Here is a 16,764-nt window from a genome sequence, read left to right on the forward strand (position 1 = left end):
GGTCAAATACAAGCCCAAAACAAAGTGCAAAAAACATGAAAAGACACAAAACTGCCTGTAACTTCCACTAGAATGCGTTTTTTGGACCGAAACTTGTGTCACGACGTGCTCCTCGTTTCAAGCTTCGATTTGACTGGTCGAACTCCTAAAATGAAGACCCGTAGCCAAAGATATGGTCATTTTCGTAAATCACCCTTATGCGGTAAAAGTTTTACCGCACAAACTACGCAAGTGTTCAAATCAACTTCAAACAATATGGTGCTAGGTTGGGGCACTTGGGCCTTTAAAATATAAATGCCTTGTTGCCATACTTGGGCCTTTTAAACATACACAATTCACAACATCTTTGTATAATTGTATCTGTTTTTAAACGAATTAAAACATGTAAATGGAATAAATACCATTGAAAATGATAGGTGTAGTTATAGGCATTTGGGGCTAATATAAGAAAAAAAAATTACACATGATATTGGGAATGGACAGTGTGCAGAGGGCCAGAGGCCCACCACACTAGGACTTTTGTGACTCCGTCAGTGCTATTGTTTATTAAAAAAATCAAGTTTTATTCTTTTGCTCGACGCCTAATTAGATTTTAGATACCCTTTCTAGTTAAATGAAGTTGTGTTTGAAGGGTCATGACATTATAGTAGTGGATGTAATGGTATCAACACATAATATTCTTTGATATGATTCAGTCTCAGTCTCAATACAAATACCTTTTAGAACCCATTAGATATATGGACCTTATACATATAATATTATGTTAAAATGCACCAATAACCATCATAACACGTGACATTGTAATTTGAAGTCACTAGAATGAAGGTTTTCCTTTACCAAGAATGAGTTTTTTCACATACAATCAAAGGAAAAACCAAAAAGAAGTAACAAACATGTATATAATGTATGTATGGCTTTTGTTACCTTGTTTGGGAGTAAAATACTTAGAAACCCAATACGGATCGTATTAGAAAAACGATCAATTTGGCATGCACGAGAAGTTCATTATCCGATGAATTGATTCACTACTAGTGACATGTCCAAACGGGCCGTTGGATTAGATTTCTTTACTAAATGTCACCTCACCTAGATGAAATGTTTGTCTAATGCCTCTCTTATCCCCCACTAAATTTGGCGATACTATTCATACTAAGAACTATGTTGATGAGTAATTTGTGGATTGTTGGGCGTTTGTCCTTGCTCTGAGAGTTTTCTCGTCAGGTTGAGGATGGCGGGAATAAATTTGGTGGATATTGAGAGCATGCCTGAAAGCTGGAGACACAAAAACAAAACATGCGTCGATGATATTAGTGACTTACTAGTAAGTTGATCACTGTTGATGGGTCGGTCAAAATGAAAAATGGGCGTGGGCCGAATTTTTTTTTTTCCTTTTGAGCTTTTTTTTAAAAAAAAAAAAAAGAAGAAACGTCAACCATTAATGGGTCTAATTAACTTTTTTTGTAAATAGTTAAGTGTTAAATGTGCTTACAAAATTATATTAAATTTCTAATAAATATAAAATTTTGAATAAAATGATTTGGGAGGTTTTTTGCATTAAACTATACATTAGTCATTGACCCAAAGATAAACCGAATCGACTCATTCATGAGTCGAAACGATCATCACCATAATCAATAGCATGCAAAAATATCATTTAACACTCACAAAGCCATTGCGGAATGCAGAAGCAACGTCTAGTTGAACCCACAAAGCTTTCAAAAGCAAATAACCGACGAAAATCAATATCAGATACAACGGATTCCTGCAATATAGGACCATATAACGAGGGGTCTGTCACGACGTAATGAAAGAATACAGATACACATTCTTAATCTTAAGATAAAGAAAGGAGTATGGATATGTGAGATATGCTAAAGCAGAAAGTACCTCAAAAGGGTCACGAATTCGTTGAATCCCAAAACAAATAAGGCCATAATAGCCCATGGAGGTGGTAACCAATTGCTGCTTTTCTTGTTAGCTTCCTGAAGATCACAGCAGGAAGCTTACATTAACTAAAGACACTAGACATCGAAAATAAATGGGGTGTCTGGATTTGCATATTGAATTTATTCTGATTATTTAGAGGGTGTGTGGGATTACGTTTTGAAGTGATTATTTGATTATTGCGTTTGTAAAACATAAATAAGCTAAAAAAGTGTTTGGATGAAAAAGTGATTATCTGCCTCCAAAACGCAGTTTTGGAGAAGCATGTACCTACATGCTTTTTCAAAACGCTGTTTTGAAAACGCAAAATCTATTTTGAAAATGCATAATCTATTTTGAAAACGCAACACCAAACACCCCCTTAGATTTATAGTCGCGATAATTAGCTTTTGATGTTGGGTCATATAATCATATTTGCGTAGTCAATTTCAAGCTGCAACTTTTCGACCCCTCAGGGGCGAGGCTTTGTTTTTAGCATATTAGGGTTTTCTATTCAGAAGGGGATGGCGACGCAGTTTGTTGCCCGTCTACCTGCTATCCTTATGTAATTTGTCCCATATAATATTGAATTTGAGATATATATAACAATTACTTATCTCCCACAAAAAAAAAAAAAAAATCCAAACAATATTTTCTATAACCAATTGATTATTATTACACATCCAAACATCCATTATTATGTGATCTTATAGTGTCATATAACCTTATTCAAGTTTTTATTTTATTTATTTATTTTTTTTTTTGGGTTTACAAAGGCGTACACCCGACAATTTTTTTTTGATAACCACGAGAACCCATTACCAGAAAACTCACGGGACTCCATCTATTCCTTGTTAACCAATGAGAACAGGGGTTAAAGGGAGAAAACGAGTAGAAGCAGGATTTGTAACCAACTATAAATATTAACACACATTAATCCATGCAGAACGCCTCACTTGCGGTATGCGCATATAATGTATATATGTGTAGGCGCTCGGGGGGGGGGGGGGGCAAAAGTGAAAGTGCTCTAATTTTAACGTCATTTTACTAATTTCGTGAAAATAATGTTAAAAGAGGGGGATGGTTAATCATGCATCATGTGGTGGCGTTGATAGCTGAAAGACGAGGGAGTACATGCACTAATTGGCCTTTGTCTTAATTGCCTAGTGTTATGTCCATGGCTTGATACAAAACTACCATCGAGCCGGGGGTCTCACTAGAAGCAGCCTCTCTATTCCTACGGGGTAGAGGTAAGGTTGTCTACATCTTACCCTCCTCTGACCCTACCTTAGCTTTGCCATTGGTGGGATTTACTGAGTATGATGATGATGATGATGATGATTAATCCATGCAGAACAACTAAAGAAGTTTATGTAGCCAGAATTAAAAAGGAACACACAGGAAAATAAAAATAAATAAATTACTAGGTGCACTCATATTATGAACCATATGTATAGTTGTAACTGTTTAGATAATCCCAAATATAGTATTATATGAAGAATAACATAATAGCAAACATACCTGGGCAGATATAGCTTGAGTGACTGTATACTCGGTCTCTTTTTGAAACTGACTCCACAAAGATTTGCACTGAACAGGAGTAATCAACGTCCTTGATGCGGGGACCTAAGTTTAAACAGATAAAACGCCAAAAAACATGTAACAAAACAATCAAAAAAAAAAAAAAACTAGAAGTGCAAAAAGCACAGGTACAGTGGGTTGCATACAGGTCAAAACGTGGTAGTTCTTAACTTCTTTGTACAGGTCGGATCGAGTTTTAAACATAGTTGTTAATGGCGAATAGCGACAAATAGCGATAAGGTACCTATATGCTACACAGCGAATAACGATAAATAGCGGGCGGCTATTTTATAAATAGCAATACACTAGAATAAAAATAAAAAAAATTGTATATGTATATTATATCAAAATACCTGGTATATACGCTATTTTACATGTATATTAAAAAAAAACCTATAATTCCTGCTATTTTATTGCTATATTTAATCACTATTTATATTTAAAATAATAATAAATTAACTAAAATCCCGCTATTTATGGCTACATACCCTGTAGCGACCTTTGACTTATACACTACGCTATTCGCTATAGCAACCACAGCGACCGCTATTGACAACTATGGTTTTAAAAATTTTTATAAATATTTGTCTTAAAAATATCATTACCTTCTCCCAAGTGCTTAAGGCCAATGGATCATTTGAAGTGGAGCTCTTAACAGCAACTTTCGTTGGATCTAATAAAGTAAGGATAAGCGTCTCTTGAATCTTATCTGCGTCTCCATCCAAACGAATTGCGGCCAATACAGATAGCAACTGTAAACACTGAAATTTTGTGAAATAACAAATAAGAACAGATATAGCATGTTACAAGTTACAACTAAAAGATTGTATTCTCTAGTGCCGAGATTCTTACAGATAAACGAGCGGTTTTAGTAATTGCTCGAATATCTTCCTTTCCACTCCAAACCCGAGGCATTTGATCGCTATCATGATTAAATATGCTTGTAAACCTGTGCATGATGTTTTAGACAATCACATGAAAAGTGAGATTAGTTTTAATTTTAACCAGTGTTGTAAAAATTGGGACTAGTCGGCGATTAATCGCTAGTCAGCCGGTCACTGACTAATCTTTCGTTAATCGGTCCAGTAATTGGTAGTCGGCTGGCCAAAAATGGGCGATTCCGGCGATTAATCCTGTATACTTAAAAAATGGGTCGAGGAGGGGTTAAAACCTCTCTACTTAAAATTTTGGAAAAATTACAAGTTTTGTCCTTATCTTTATACCACTTTTCAGGCGGTGTCCTTTTTAACGAATGTTAACAGGCGGCGTCCTTTACTAGGTATTTTGTTGTAAGTTTAGTCCTAACAAAATACCTAGTAAAGGACACCGCCTGTCAACAATTAACATGGTTTTTTAACTGTGTTAGGTGCAAAGGACTAAACTTGCAACAAAATACCTAGTAAAGGACACCGCCTGTCAACATTCGTTAAAAAGGACACCACCTGAAAAGTGGTATAAAGATAAAGGACAAAACTTGTAATTTTTCCTAAAATTTTCACCTATAAAAATGTGCGTGTATATATATGTAAAATTGAAAATTGCATTTAAAAATCTCAATCCGATTAATCACTACAGACTAGCGCCTAGTGATTTTTACAACCATGGTTTTAACTAGCACAACTATTAAGATTTATGACCGGCACGCTCTTTTTTATCACATGTGTTACTTACGATTACAATATTATTACAATAACAATCTAAATCTTTAAATAAAGAGTAAATTACAAAAATCGTCCTTTATGTATGTCACTTATTGCAAACTGTGTTCTTTGTCTTCAATAATTACAGAAAACGTCTTCGATGTTTGCAAACCCTTGCAAGTTATGTCCTTTAGCCCTAACTCAGTTAATTTTTGTGGTTAAATCTGGCCAAATGGACCCCACATGAGGATATTTTTATGGTTAAATCTGACCAAATGGACCCCCACATGAGAGTAAAATGACAAAAGTACCCTCATTTGGGGTCCATTTGGTCAGATTTTACCAGAAAAATTTAACTGAGTTAGGTCTAAAGGACATAACTTGCAAGGGTTTGCAAACGTCGAGTACGTTTTCTGTAATGATTAAAGACAAAGGACACAGTTTGCAATAAGTGACATACATAAAGGACGATTTTTGTAATTTACTCTTAAATAAAACCATTTTATCTGTTTTATATTTTGACACAATTGTGATAAAAGCACACCCCAATTTAACCCATTCATAAGTAAATAGATCGAAATTACCGCCTCTAATTATGAACCTCGTAATCAGTGGCGGAACCAAAACGATTTAGTTAGGGGGTCATCATAAACTTATATTCTATACTGGTTCAAATTAGGGGGTCCATCTCTAAGTTTGTTCTTCAAATACTCAAAATTTATAAATAAAAATTCAAAAAGTTCCGGTGACCGGAGGGTCAACGGACCCTCTTGACCCCCCTCTGGTTCCGCCCCTGCTCGTAATAAAAATAAGCAAATACCTCTCTTTCATAAGATATAGAACTCTACCAGCTTCTTCTTTGGCCACCTTTTCAACTAAGTCTATTGCATAATTTTCTAATTTTGATGAGAAATCCTTTTTGGATTGTTCTTTCATGTCAAAGCCAGAAAGTGCAGCAGAACACTCGGCGACAACATTTTCTGTCTCACGTTTAAAAAGTTTTCTTATTGAAGGCCATGTTTCATCATTAGTTGCTTGTAGAAGTGCTTCCACTGGTCCATATAGTGCCTCCTTTAGTTTAGACTGCATAAGAACTCATACAATTGTCACGTTTTATCGTGAACAAAGGTTTGCGAAATCAACGAGTACGGGTGGTAAAATGGGAAGGTCTGTTGGGTTGGGTAACGAGTCAAAAGTGGTGATTTTAAATCGTGTCGTGGTAACTAAGAAACGCTTTTCTATTCTAAAAAATAATTAACGGACAAACATGATTACAAAACTAGATTATTATGATGATGATGATTATAATCTTAACATCTTTTCAATTAAATGATTGGCAAATTGGATTTTAATAATCTATGTTATGACCCATTGGCGGATAATAATCCATACTGTCAATATAACTAGTGGCACCCCTAACTTTTACTTTCTTTGTCAACGACAGTCTCAGTCACATAATCATCATATACTTACACTCATATTACACTTGATTTTCACTCAATTTCGCTCACTAGGAAGATACGTATCCCCATCACCACCATGAGCGAAATTGAATGGATGTCAAGTGTAAATCCATGATTATTATGCACGGGGATATTGATCTCTAATAATCCCTACTAGACGTCATTGGCCATTTACAGTCCCACCTTTTTTTAATCCCCCTGTCAGCAGTGGCGGACCCAAGATTTTTTTTCAATGGGGTCCATTTTTTTCGGTGTTCAAAATTTTCATAACAAAACGTTAAAATTTTTGGGTCGTTCCTCGTTCAGGTCGGGTCATGGCGAGTTTTGAACTAAATTTTTTTAAAAAAAGAGGAAAAACAAGCTATGCAAGGATTGAACTTATGACCTCATGTTGGTAAAGAGAGGGATTTACCACTACACCAGGTTTCTTTTTCATTCTATGGTGTCCACCTAATTATATTTATGGGGTCCTTATACAATTTAATATACCGAATCTACTAATTTTTTTAAAAACATTGGGGTCCGAGGACCCCGACCCACTCTATGTGGGTCCGCCCCTGCCTGTCAGTCCCACCTTTCAACTATTTTTCCTCCACCGGTCCTCAGTTAAAAAAACTTATCGGAGTTAAGTTTTTTTTCCAAATTACAAACCGACGTTTTAGGGCTTTTGATCAGAACGAGGATACGAGTCTATTGATATAAAACTTACCTCGAAACGGTGCTCCAAACGACTTGATTTTTGTTACTTGGAAGTTTAAACACCCGAATTGAAACACCATTTTCGTCGTTTGGAGCACAATTTCAAGGAAAGTTTTACATCATTCGACTCACATCCTCGTTCTAATCAAAAAGCCCTACAACATCAGTTTGTAATTCGGAAAAAAACTTAACTCTGTTAAGTTTTTTGAGCTGAGGACCGGTGGAGGAAACATAGTTATTAAAAGCGTTAAGCGTACTCAAGGCGCATAGGCCTCGCCTGGGGCCTAGGCGCAAGGCACAAAAAAAGCGCGGGCCTGAGAAAAAAAGCTTACAACAAAAAAAACATAAAATATTTTTATATAATAGAAAATTAATACTATTCTTCAAACAAAACAAACTAAAACTATTATATAACATTTAATATCGTCTATTTAGTAACAAAAGTTATAAAATGCTAGTTTATTAGTGTAGAAAAGTAGTTTCGTTAGATAAAAGTAGGTATCTAGCTAGAATCTTGCCAGAATTTAGAGAATTTGGCCGAAAACACTCAAGAATCTAGGAATCTCGCCGGAACCTGCACATGAACCATCACTTGGAGAATTAAAGCGCAATTGCCTTGACTTAAGGCGCAATTGCCTCGCCTCACTAGGAAATTGGGCCTAGGCGCAAGAGGCGATGGCTTTTAACAACTATGGGAGGAAATATAGTTGAAAGGTGGGAGTGTCAGAGGGAATAAAAAAGGTGGGACTGTCAATGACCAATGACGTCTAGTAGGGATTATTAGAGGCCAATATCCCTTATGCGAGTGAGACTTCACTTGGCAACGAAAGTGAAAGTTCGGAGTGTCATTGGTTAAATTGTCAGCGGATTATAATCAGCCAATGAGTCATAGTGTAGAGTATTGATATCCAAATTATTTTTCAATTAAGGTAAAAAGTTTCAAACTAGTATTACCTCATATTGTGTAGAAAGATCAGATAGCTTTGCATTACAAACATCAGAAATATGTGCATCAAGATCAAGCGAAAGCTTTTCCCTTTCTTTAGATGGATCCCAGTCAGCTTGTTTGACAACAGCACCTGTGGATTTAGTGTATTAGGCCCGAAAAAATCCATAACATGCATGTTTAAGCACATAAATATGATGCCCATAACACGATAAAAGTAGTTATATAGAATTTAAACTTTACTTGTTCCCAATAAACAATGGTAACAAAATACAATTGTTAATAAAACTCAAAATAAACAAGGCAAATTGGAAATAAATAATCGGAAAATTGGTTTTTAATAAACTAACCTTTGTCCCGTTGGTAAATAATAATTTTACCTACGTAATTGGTATACAATAATCATACCTATCAACATGTTGGTACTCAATGAACTTTCGTTAATTTTTTTAACTGAAGTTAGTTTTTAAGTTTTATTTATTACACAAACAGTCCCTGTAGTTGTAATTTACTAGTTTTATTTTAAAGTTAAAACTAGTAAATTACAGTCCCTTGAGGTTTTTTTTTTTGTTTTATAAAATAGTTAAAACTAGTAAATTACAACTACAGGGACTTTTTGTGTAATAAATAAAACTTAAAAACTAACTTTCTATTAAAAAATTAACGGAAGTTCATTGAGTACCAACATGTTGATAGGTAGGATTATTGTATACCAATTACGTAGGTAAGATTATTATTTACCAACGGGACAAAGGTTAGTTTATTAAAAACCAATTTTCCTAAATAATCCCACCTAACTCAAATTGGCCGATAATTATTCTAAGTCAGTTGTTGGGCGATAATAATCCGAACTGGTCAAATTTTTTTTTGTAAAATAGTCCGCCGTTAAAATAGTTTAACGGAGTTAAGTTTTTTTCCTGAATTACAAACCGATGTTTTAGGGCTTTTGATCAGAACGAGTATACAAGTCGATTGATGTAAAACTTACCTCGAAATACTGCCCCAACCCATGAAAACGGTGCTTCAATTCAGGTGTTTAAACTTCCAATTAACAAAAATCAAGCCATTTCGAGCACAATCTCAAGGTAAGTTTTGCATCAATCGACTCGTATCCTCGTTCTAATCAAAAGCCCTAAAACATCGGTTTGTAATTTGGAAAAAAGTTAAATCCGTTAAGCTATTTTAACGGCGGACTATTTTACAAAAAAAAATTGACCAGTTCGGATTATTATCGCCCAATAACTGACTTGGGATTATTATCGGCCAAATTGAGTTAAGTGGGATTATTTATTTCCATTTCGCCAATAAACAAAAAAGTTCTGACAATGACATGATTCGACCCACACCTGTCTTGACCTGTTGCCCAACCTGCTCAACCCGATGATCTTGCCACAATTTATAAACTGTCATTAACTGGAGGTATACCTTTACAATGTTCATCAAATAATTTCATGATTGATGTTTTGCAATTAATAGCAGCTTTTGAAAACCCTTGTCCTTCACTCAATGCACTATCAAATGCTTTATTGAACTTTTCAAGTGTTTCAGACCTTATGTGTTCCAAAGTTAACTGGTAGGCAGCTTGAACAAGCTAAAAGAAACAAAATATCAGTAAGCATCTAGGCTTGTTTATGTTATGTTCAATTAAAACCTTATAAAGAAGCAACTTATATGTGCATATATATCTTGTAACTTTAGCTTTGAGAGGCTTTCAAAAAAAAAAATGGAAATTAAAACCTTATAAAGAAGCAACTTATATGTGCATATATATCTTGTAACTTTAGCTTTGGGATCCTTATATTAAAAAACAAATGCTTTGAACAGTAAACTTTATATATTCAATTAAAATGAAAATCAAACAGTAAATCAGGGCAATAAGATATCAAATTAAACTTTTAATTTTTTGACAATTTAAGTTTAAAGTTTTAATTTTTGTTTCCTTTTAAACCCTAAGGTTTTAATCTTTGACAATTTACCCTAAAGTTTTAATATTTGGCAATTTAAGTTTAAAATTTTAATCTTTGTTTCTTTTTTAACCCTAAAGTTTTAATCTTTGACAATTTAAGTTTAAAGTTTTAATCTTTGGTAATTTAACCCCTTTGATTAATTTGATTTTTTCACTTCTAATTCAAAAGTTTCCATCTTTTGCGATTTAACCACTTTGATTTTTTTTTACTTATGTGTTGTAATATTGGCTTTGGGGGTTTTTCAAAGAAAAAATGGTTATGCATATGGTTGTTGTAACCTTGGCTTTGGGGGTTTTTCAAAAAAATTTGATTTTTTACTTTTCACCCAAAAGTATTTTATAAATTACTTTTAACCCAAAACTATTTGTTTTTTTTTTTTTTTACTTTTAACACAAAACTTTTAATCTGTTGCAATTTATCCTCACAACTTTTTTTACTTTCAACTTTGGTCCTTTATATTTTTCATTTTCCGCAAATTTTTAGCTTTATCATTCGTTCTAAATTTTGTGACTTAACACACCACAACGTGCGTCTTTGGTTTAACATTTTTACATTTCGTTCTAAATTTTGCGGGTGAACGTTTTTACATCGTCTATTTTTTCCTGTTTGATAGGTTCAACATAACGTGCACGCACTAAATCGACTTAGTTATCACTAAAGAATCCTCGCCGCATTACGGCAGGTCTTAATTCTAGTTAATATTAAAAAAGATTAGCAAAATCCTACGTTAAAACAAGATTTTTGTTACGAACCGAGCTAAGTTTAGTTAATAATCAAAGTAATTTGAGAACAAAAACAACAACATTACTTGCAACAATTTCTCTTCCAGTTGCTTTTGCTTTGCTGTCCTAACTCCATCTTCGAAAAACGTAGTATCGTCATCGTAGCTGCGAAAAGAATTCATAATAAATAAACATGTGAAGCCAAGGATAGAACAAAGAACAAGTTATAATGATGTTTTCATCAGAATTCAAGTTAATAAAAAATGTAAAAGTAACTAGACATAAAAGATTACTATAAAAAGTAAGCTTGTGATATCATACAATATGAAGGACACAATAAATTTGACAACAAAAGAAGAATTTTGGTCACTTGATAAAAAAAATGAAAATATTAAGTGTTGAGATTAAGTCTATTCCCATATAAATAGATGGCACAGATGTCCATGTGGTTTGTCCAATTATGTCAGTTCAGGCCAAATTTCAAATTTGAACCATTTTCTTTCCTGGCATTCTTGAAACATGCTAGTTCCGTCCGAAAAGTTAACGATCGTTAACTTTGACTGTTAATTGAGGGGTAAAAAGGTAATTTGCCATCTATCCCTAATAAAACCCTATCGCCACCGTTGTATTAAAGAGCATGGGTGAAGGATAGTGGGGGCGGGAGGTGGCGGCCGACCCCCCGAACTTTTCGCTCAGTAGTGGAGAGTATGTAGTTTTCGTATAAATTTTTTTGGGTATATACGTTTTCGACCCCCCGTTTTATAGAAATTTTTGGGTATATACGTTTCCGACCCCTCGATTAGAAATCTCAAGCTTCGCCACTGTTAAAGAGGTGTAAAAAATTGGAGAAGAAAATAAAAATGGAAAATTACCTTTTTACTGCTCATTAAAAAGTCAAAGTTAACGACCGTTAACTTTTTGGACGGAACTGGCAAGTTTTAAGAATGCCAGGGCCTAAACTGGTACTAATTTGAAATTTGGCCTAAACTGGCATAACTGGACAAACCACAGGGACGAAAATGGCCGTTAACTCTACTATATTTCTTTTTTGATCCAAGGGCGGGATTGGTTCTTTAGTTCTTAGTGGTTCTTAGGTTAACTTTTTATTATAATCATCATGTATACAAAAGCAGTTAAAATGCTTGAACATATGCCAGCATATATGTACATACCTTGAAATACAAGTTTCAAGCATTGAACTAAGCTTCTTCCCAAAATCTGGCACCAAATGAGATTTCACAGCTTCCTCTAGCTCACACCAGTCCTATAATATTACAAACAAATTAATTCCAAAAACTTAAGGAAATAAATTACCGTTAACTTGCAGAACGAAAACGACATACCTTGTTTGTAACAAAGGCGGAGTATTTCTCGTTAGCAATTTCTTCGCAACGCACGGTGGCCACCATCACCTGCAGAAAGCATCGGACGATGAAAAAGTTTCAAAAATTGTGTAGTTTTTTTACACCTTTCTCTATTCAATTTTCATTTTGTTCTCCATGCAATGTGTTGTGAATAGAATATGATATATGCATATTAGAGTAAAATGGCATTTTCATGCGTGAAGTTTAGTTACTTTTGCGACTTTCATCCAAAGGTTTGTTTTTCCACATCTGGATCCAAAAGGTTTGAAATCTTGCTATTTTCATCCAACTTGTTAACTCTATCCATTTTTTAACGTTAAGTCAGAGATATTGTCGTCTTTTTAGATTTTTTGTGATGATTAAAGGGGAAAAAATCAACAGAGGTGGATCTTTATTTCTTATAGTGTTTTTATTTAATAAAAAATGTCTAAAAAGAGATGGAAATGCCCCTCATTTAATGGAGAAAAATGGATGGAGTTAATGAGTTGGATAAAAATGACAAGATTTCAAATCTTTTGGATCCAGATGCAGAAAAACAAACCTTTGGATGAAAGTCGCAAAAGTGTACGAAAATGGCGTTTTACTCTACGTATTAAAAAAAGTGAGTATAGCAAATTACAGTACCTTGTGAGCTGGCAGGTCAAGGTCGCGATTCTCCTTAATAACTTTCCAAATCTGTTCTGAACTAAAAGAAAAACCCGAAGCGGGAACAACTCCTTGCCTATCACCAGCAAGCCCTCCAGGTGCAATGGAATGGTAGAATCTTTGCCTCAAGTTGGCAGCCTTACATAAAAATAATAATATATGATTAAAATGTTCACTAAAATACAAGAAAAGTGCAAATTCTTAATTATTAGGGGTAGCCATAGTTATTGATGGCGAATAGCGAACGACAACGGCATGCTACCTATACGTTACGTAGCAATAGTGATGAAATAGCGGGTGCTATTTCATATTTAGCGATACACTAGAAGAAATTTTTAGAAATATGTTAAATGTATATTTTATAAAAAATCCAGTAAATATGGAAGAATACACGCTTCTATATTCAATCCTGTAACAAAAAAACCTTAGAATTACGGTTATTTTTTCGGTCGCTACTTGTATTTATTAAAAAGAAAAAAAATATTTTCCCATTATTTCCTCTCTTTTTAGGCACTAACAATCAGACAGCGGCATAGTATCGCATCGCTACCATGGGCGGATCTTAGAAGGCCTGTGCCAGGGCCACGGCCCTGGCAAGTTTTTCGGTCGTAGTGCTAATTTTCCGCATTTCGATCGAAATTTTTTATATATACTATGTTCGGCCCGGCCATTTTTTAGTGCCCGTGTCTTTCGGCCCTGGGACGTTCAACGGGCAAGATCCGCCACCGATCGCTACGCTATTCGCTATAGCGGGCACTATGCTCGCTGTCTATAGCTATGGGCGTAGCAACTTTTAGTACGGGTCAGGTTGATAATGAACCATTTTATTCGTTTTTTTAACCACTTAATGTGTTAAAAATGATTACAAAAATGATATTACAGAAATAATCTTTTCTTCTTTTAATAACTCAAATAATGAGGTTTAATTAATTCGCATACATATCAGATGAACTTTGACCATGTCAACCCATTTACCATGTTAGAGATAAAACACAACCCAAATCAATCTATTCGTATATCAAGCTGTAAAAACTAATATGAAACAATTCAATAGATCATGAATATAGTCTTACAGCTTACACTGTCAAAATGATCAAGCTGTAGAAACTAAAATAAAAGCATGCATAAGATTTTGTTCAAAAGAACATGTACTCTACCTGTTCTTTGAACAGTTCTTCCTTCTCTTCGTAGCTAGAAAAAGCAACAACTTCAATCTGGTCAATTCATCAGTAAGGAAAATAAAAACTAACACAATTAAACACCATATAACAATATGTGACGGCAACAAAGAGCGATATATTTGGTATATTACATTGAAAAATGTACTCAATGGTGTTTCTTTATGGGCTTCTGGCTTCGGAACCGAATCCCATATCTATAGCCAACAAGATATTGCATAATTAACAATATTAAAAGTATATACTACGACTTTAATCAAGTTTTAACGAAGTTTACCTTCTGTATATCTTCTCTTAAGACAGGCTCTAAATTTTCCAAAGGTGTCTTTAATAAAAAAAAAAAAAAATCAGCAGATGAAAATATAACAAGATTAAAAGACCACACTTACTCTTGTTTTATCGCGTATAACAAAAATTAACGTTGTTTTGCGTGGACTAAATAATCTCATCATGACCTGAAAATCGAAAATAGCAAAAGTAGATTGTTGGAAGCTTCTGATTAAAAAGGAGAACAAAACAAGTATATATACACACACACACACACACACACACACACACACGCACACGCACACGCGTGCACACACACCTGGAAAACGGTTTTTAGTAGAGGCTTATTTGCAGCATGCTCACGACCGATATCATGGCACCACCTAAGCAAGCAACACATTTTTTTTACAAACTGAAACAATATTTTTTTACGGATGTAACATGGTGTATCTCATATTTACGCACACTTACATATTTATAAGTACTATGTCCGAAACAGCAAGCGCAAAAAGTGCACTTTGTTTTTCAAACGCGGTATCATCCTGCAACACGCGAAGTTTACTGATATGCAAGCAATAATAAGCAATAAGTTCCTTTATATATAGACTAGTTATGCAGGGGCGTAGCTTTGTGGGGGCGGGAGGGGGCGGCTGACCCCCCGAACTTTTCGCTCAGCAGTGGAGAGTATGTAGTTTTCGTTTAAAATTTTTTGGGTATATACGTTTTTTACCCCCTGGTTTTATAGAAAATTTTGGTATATACGTTTTCAACCCTCCGGTCGGAAATCTCAAGCTTCGCCACTGTAGTTATGTATGTATCAATGTATGTATGTGTGTTATCAAACTCTATATATACATGCCCTATGTAACAATATTATACTTTTATGGTTTATCTAACAACGAAAAGGAACTAAGTTGATACAACTAACAAAACAGAATTATAAACAACGCGAATTCAAGAATGCAACCTCTCCTCGTTCTCTTCCGTCGGTGCCCTCAAGATCCATAACAATAGTGCACGGTTCAATGCCAGCACATCGAGCCATCCATATACCTTTGGTGGTCTGCGACCTGATAATAACATAACACACTCGGTTTGCTGAGCTGGATCAGAAAAAAGAGAACTAAACGACGAAAATAGATGCTTGCCTGCCTTTAAATGCATCCATTTCCTTAAAATCGGTATGAAAAAGATGATTCAAAAGCGTGCTCTTCCCTGTTCAAAACATATATCCATCAATCCTTTTCGGGCCAGTTTCAATGATGAGATTAAAAACTGTTGAACAACTTTAATACAAAGTACTCATGGACATAGGAATGTATACCGCTACTTTGTGGGCCCATGATAGAAACAACAGCGTAAGAAAGACCACATTCGCGAAGTTTTACTTCTTTTATGAATTTTTTGAGTCCTGCTGCATTGAAAGTCCCGTCTCCGTCTATAAGGTGGACGGAGCAACAATCAGGAGCTTCGCCTGTGAAAAACAAAATGTACAAGTATAACAAGATTATGATAGTTTTCGAATAGCAATATTTTCAAATCATCTAAAGTTTCATATTGTTTTTAGCATACAAGTGAACCATCACCAAAGTAATAATCAACAACTACATAAACACAACACGAGTAACATCATAAAAAACCAACATACTTACTCAGTTTGCGCAAATAAGTCCCTAAATCTAAATTTGATATATTAATGTCACTTAACTAGTTTGAAATACACGTGTTTAAGAATATTATCTAAACGCGACTTTTTACCCTTAAACGGATCACGCATTGATGAAATGACATTCCAAGTGTTCAAAAATGATGATGTGGATATTTTTTTTTATTACATATAATGGCATGAATTTGTAGTTAAAGTAGTCACGTCACCAGAATAGTCTGCATGGCATCCACGTCAACAAAAAGTTGCTTGCATAGTACATATATAATAGTTGTGATTGTAATCGACATTTATCGTTGATTTCATAAGTTTGTGTATGTTATACAAGTTGTTAAACAAGTTTAGGAATTTTAACATTTACATGTCCTATGTTGGGTTGACGTACTTTTTAAAATATTATTTGTTAGGTCTGTAAACGAACCGAACGTTCAGCGAACAGTTCGTGAACCGTTCGGCGGGAAGTTCGTTCGATTAGCTTAATGAATGAACACGAACAAAAAATTCCGTTCGGTTAGCTTAGCGAACGAACACGAACAAAGGTCTCGTTTGTTCGACTGCGTTCGTGAACGTTCTGTAATATGTTCGGTTACATTCGTTCGTGTTCGTTCATTTACGTTGGTTCGTTTTCATTTGATTATATTAAAAAAATAATAAATAATAAACCTTTTATCTAAGAAAAATTGAAAACTTGAAACCTTGTTTT

At 34.6% G+C, this 16,764-nt stretch overlaps 1 protein-coding gene across 1 annotated transcript; it reads right to left on the bottom strand.

The window, feature by feature from the left end:
• Positions 1-847: 847 nt before the first annotated feature.
• Positions 848-15,559, bottom strand: LOC110883934 (protein ROOT HAIR DEFECTIVE 3 homolog 1). Its single transcript, XM_035979072.1, has 21 exons — positions 15,540-15,559; positions 15,363-15,465; positions 14,867-14,937; positions 14,715-14,778; positions 14,518-14,583; positions 14,406-14,453; positions 14,263-14,325; positions 14,108-14,164; positions 12,930-13,088; positions 12,285-12,353; positions 12,114-12,205; positions 11,028-11,106; positions 9,678-9,843; positions 8,261-8,385; positions 5,965-6,227; positions 4,357-4,453; positions 4,110-4,265; positions 3,445-3,549; positions 1,888-1,982; positions 1,666-1,762; positions 848-1,272 (listed from the first exon to the last, which is right to left on the bottom strand). The coding sequence occupies exons 1-21, from the start codon at positions 15,557-15,559 to the stop codon at positions 1,150-1,152; spliced, it is 2,118 nt and encodes a 705-aa protein (XP_035834965.1). The 3' UTR covers positions 848-1,149.
• Between the last annotated feature and the right edge of the window lie 1,205 nt (positions 15,560-16,764).

This window comes from Helianthus annuus, chromosome 10 (genome assembly GCF_002127325.2).
Source record: "Helianthus annuus cultivar XRQ/B chromosome 10, HanXRQr2.0-SUNRISE, whole genome shotgun sequence".
NCBI lineage: Eukaryota > Viridiplantae > Streptophyta > Magnoliopsida > Asterales > Asteraceae > Helianthus > Helianthus annuus.

Excerpts from the sequence above, each read along its gene's own strand:
- LOC110883934 (XM_035979072.1), bottom strand. The coding sequence starts at position 15,559 with ATGCATTTAAAGGCAGGCAA. Across the intron at positions 14,938-15,362 it reads ACGGAAGAGAACGAGGAGAG|GATGATACCGCGTTTGAAAA; the intron begins GTTGCATTCTTG and ends CGCGTGTTGCAG. Across the intron at positions 3,550-4,109 it reads CCTTAAGCACTTGGGAGAAG|GTCCCCGCATCAAGGACGTT; the intron begins GTAATGATATTT and ends GTTTAAACTTAG.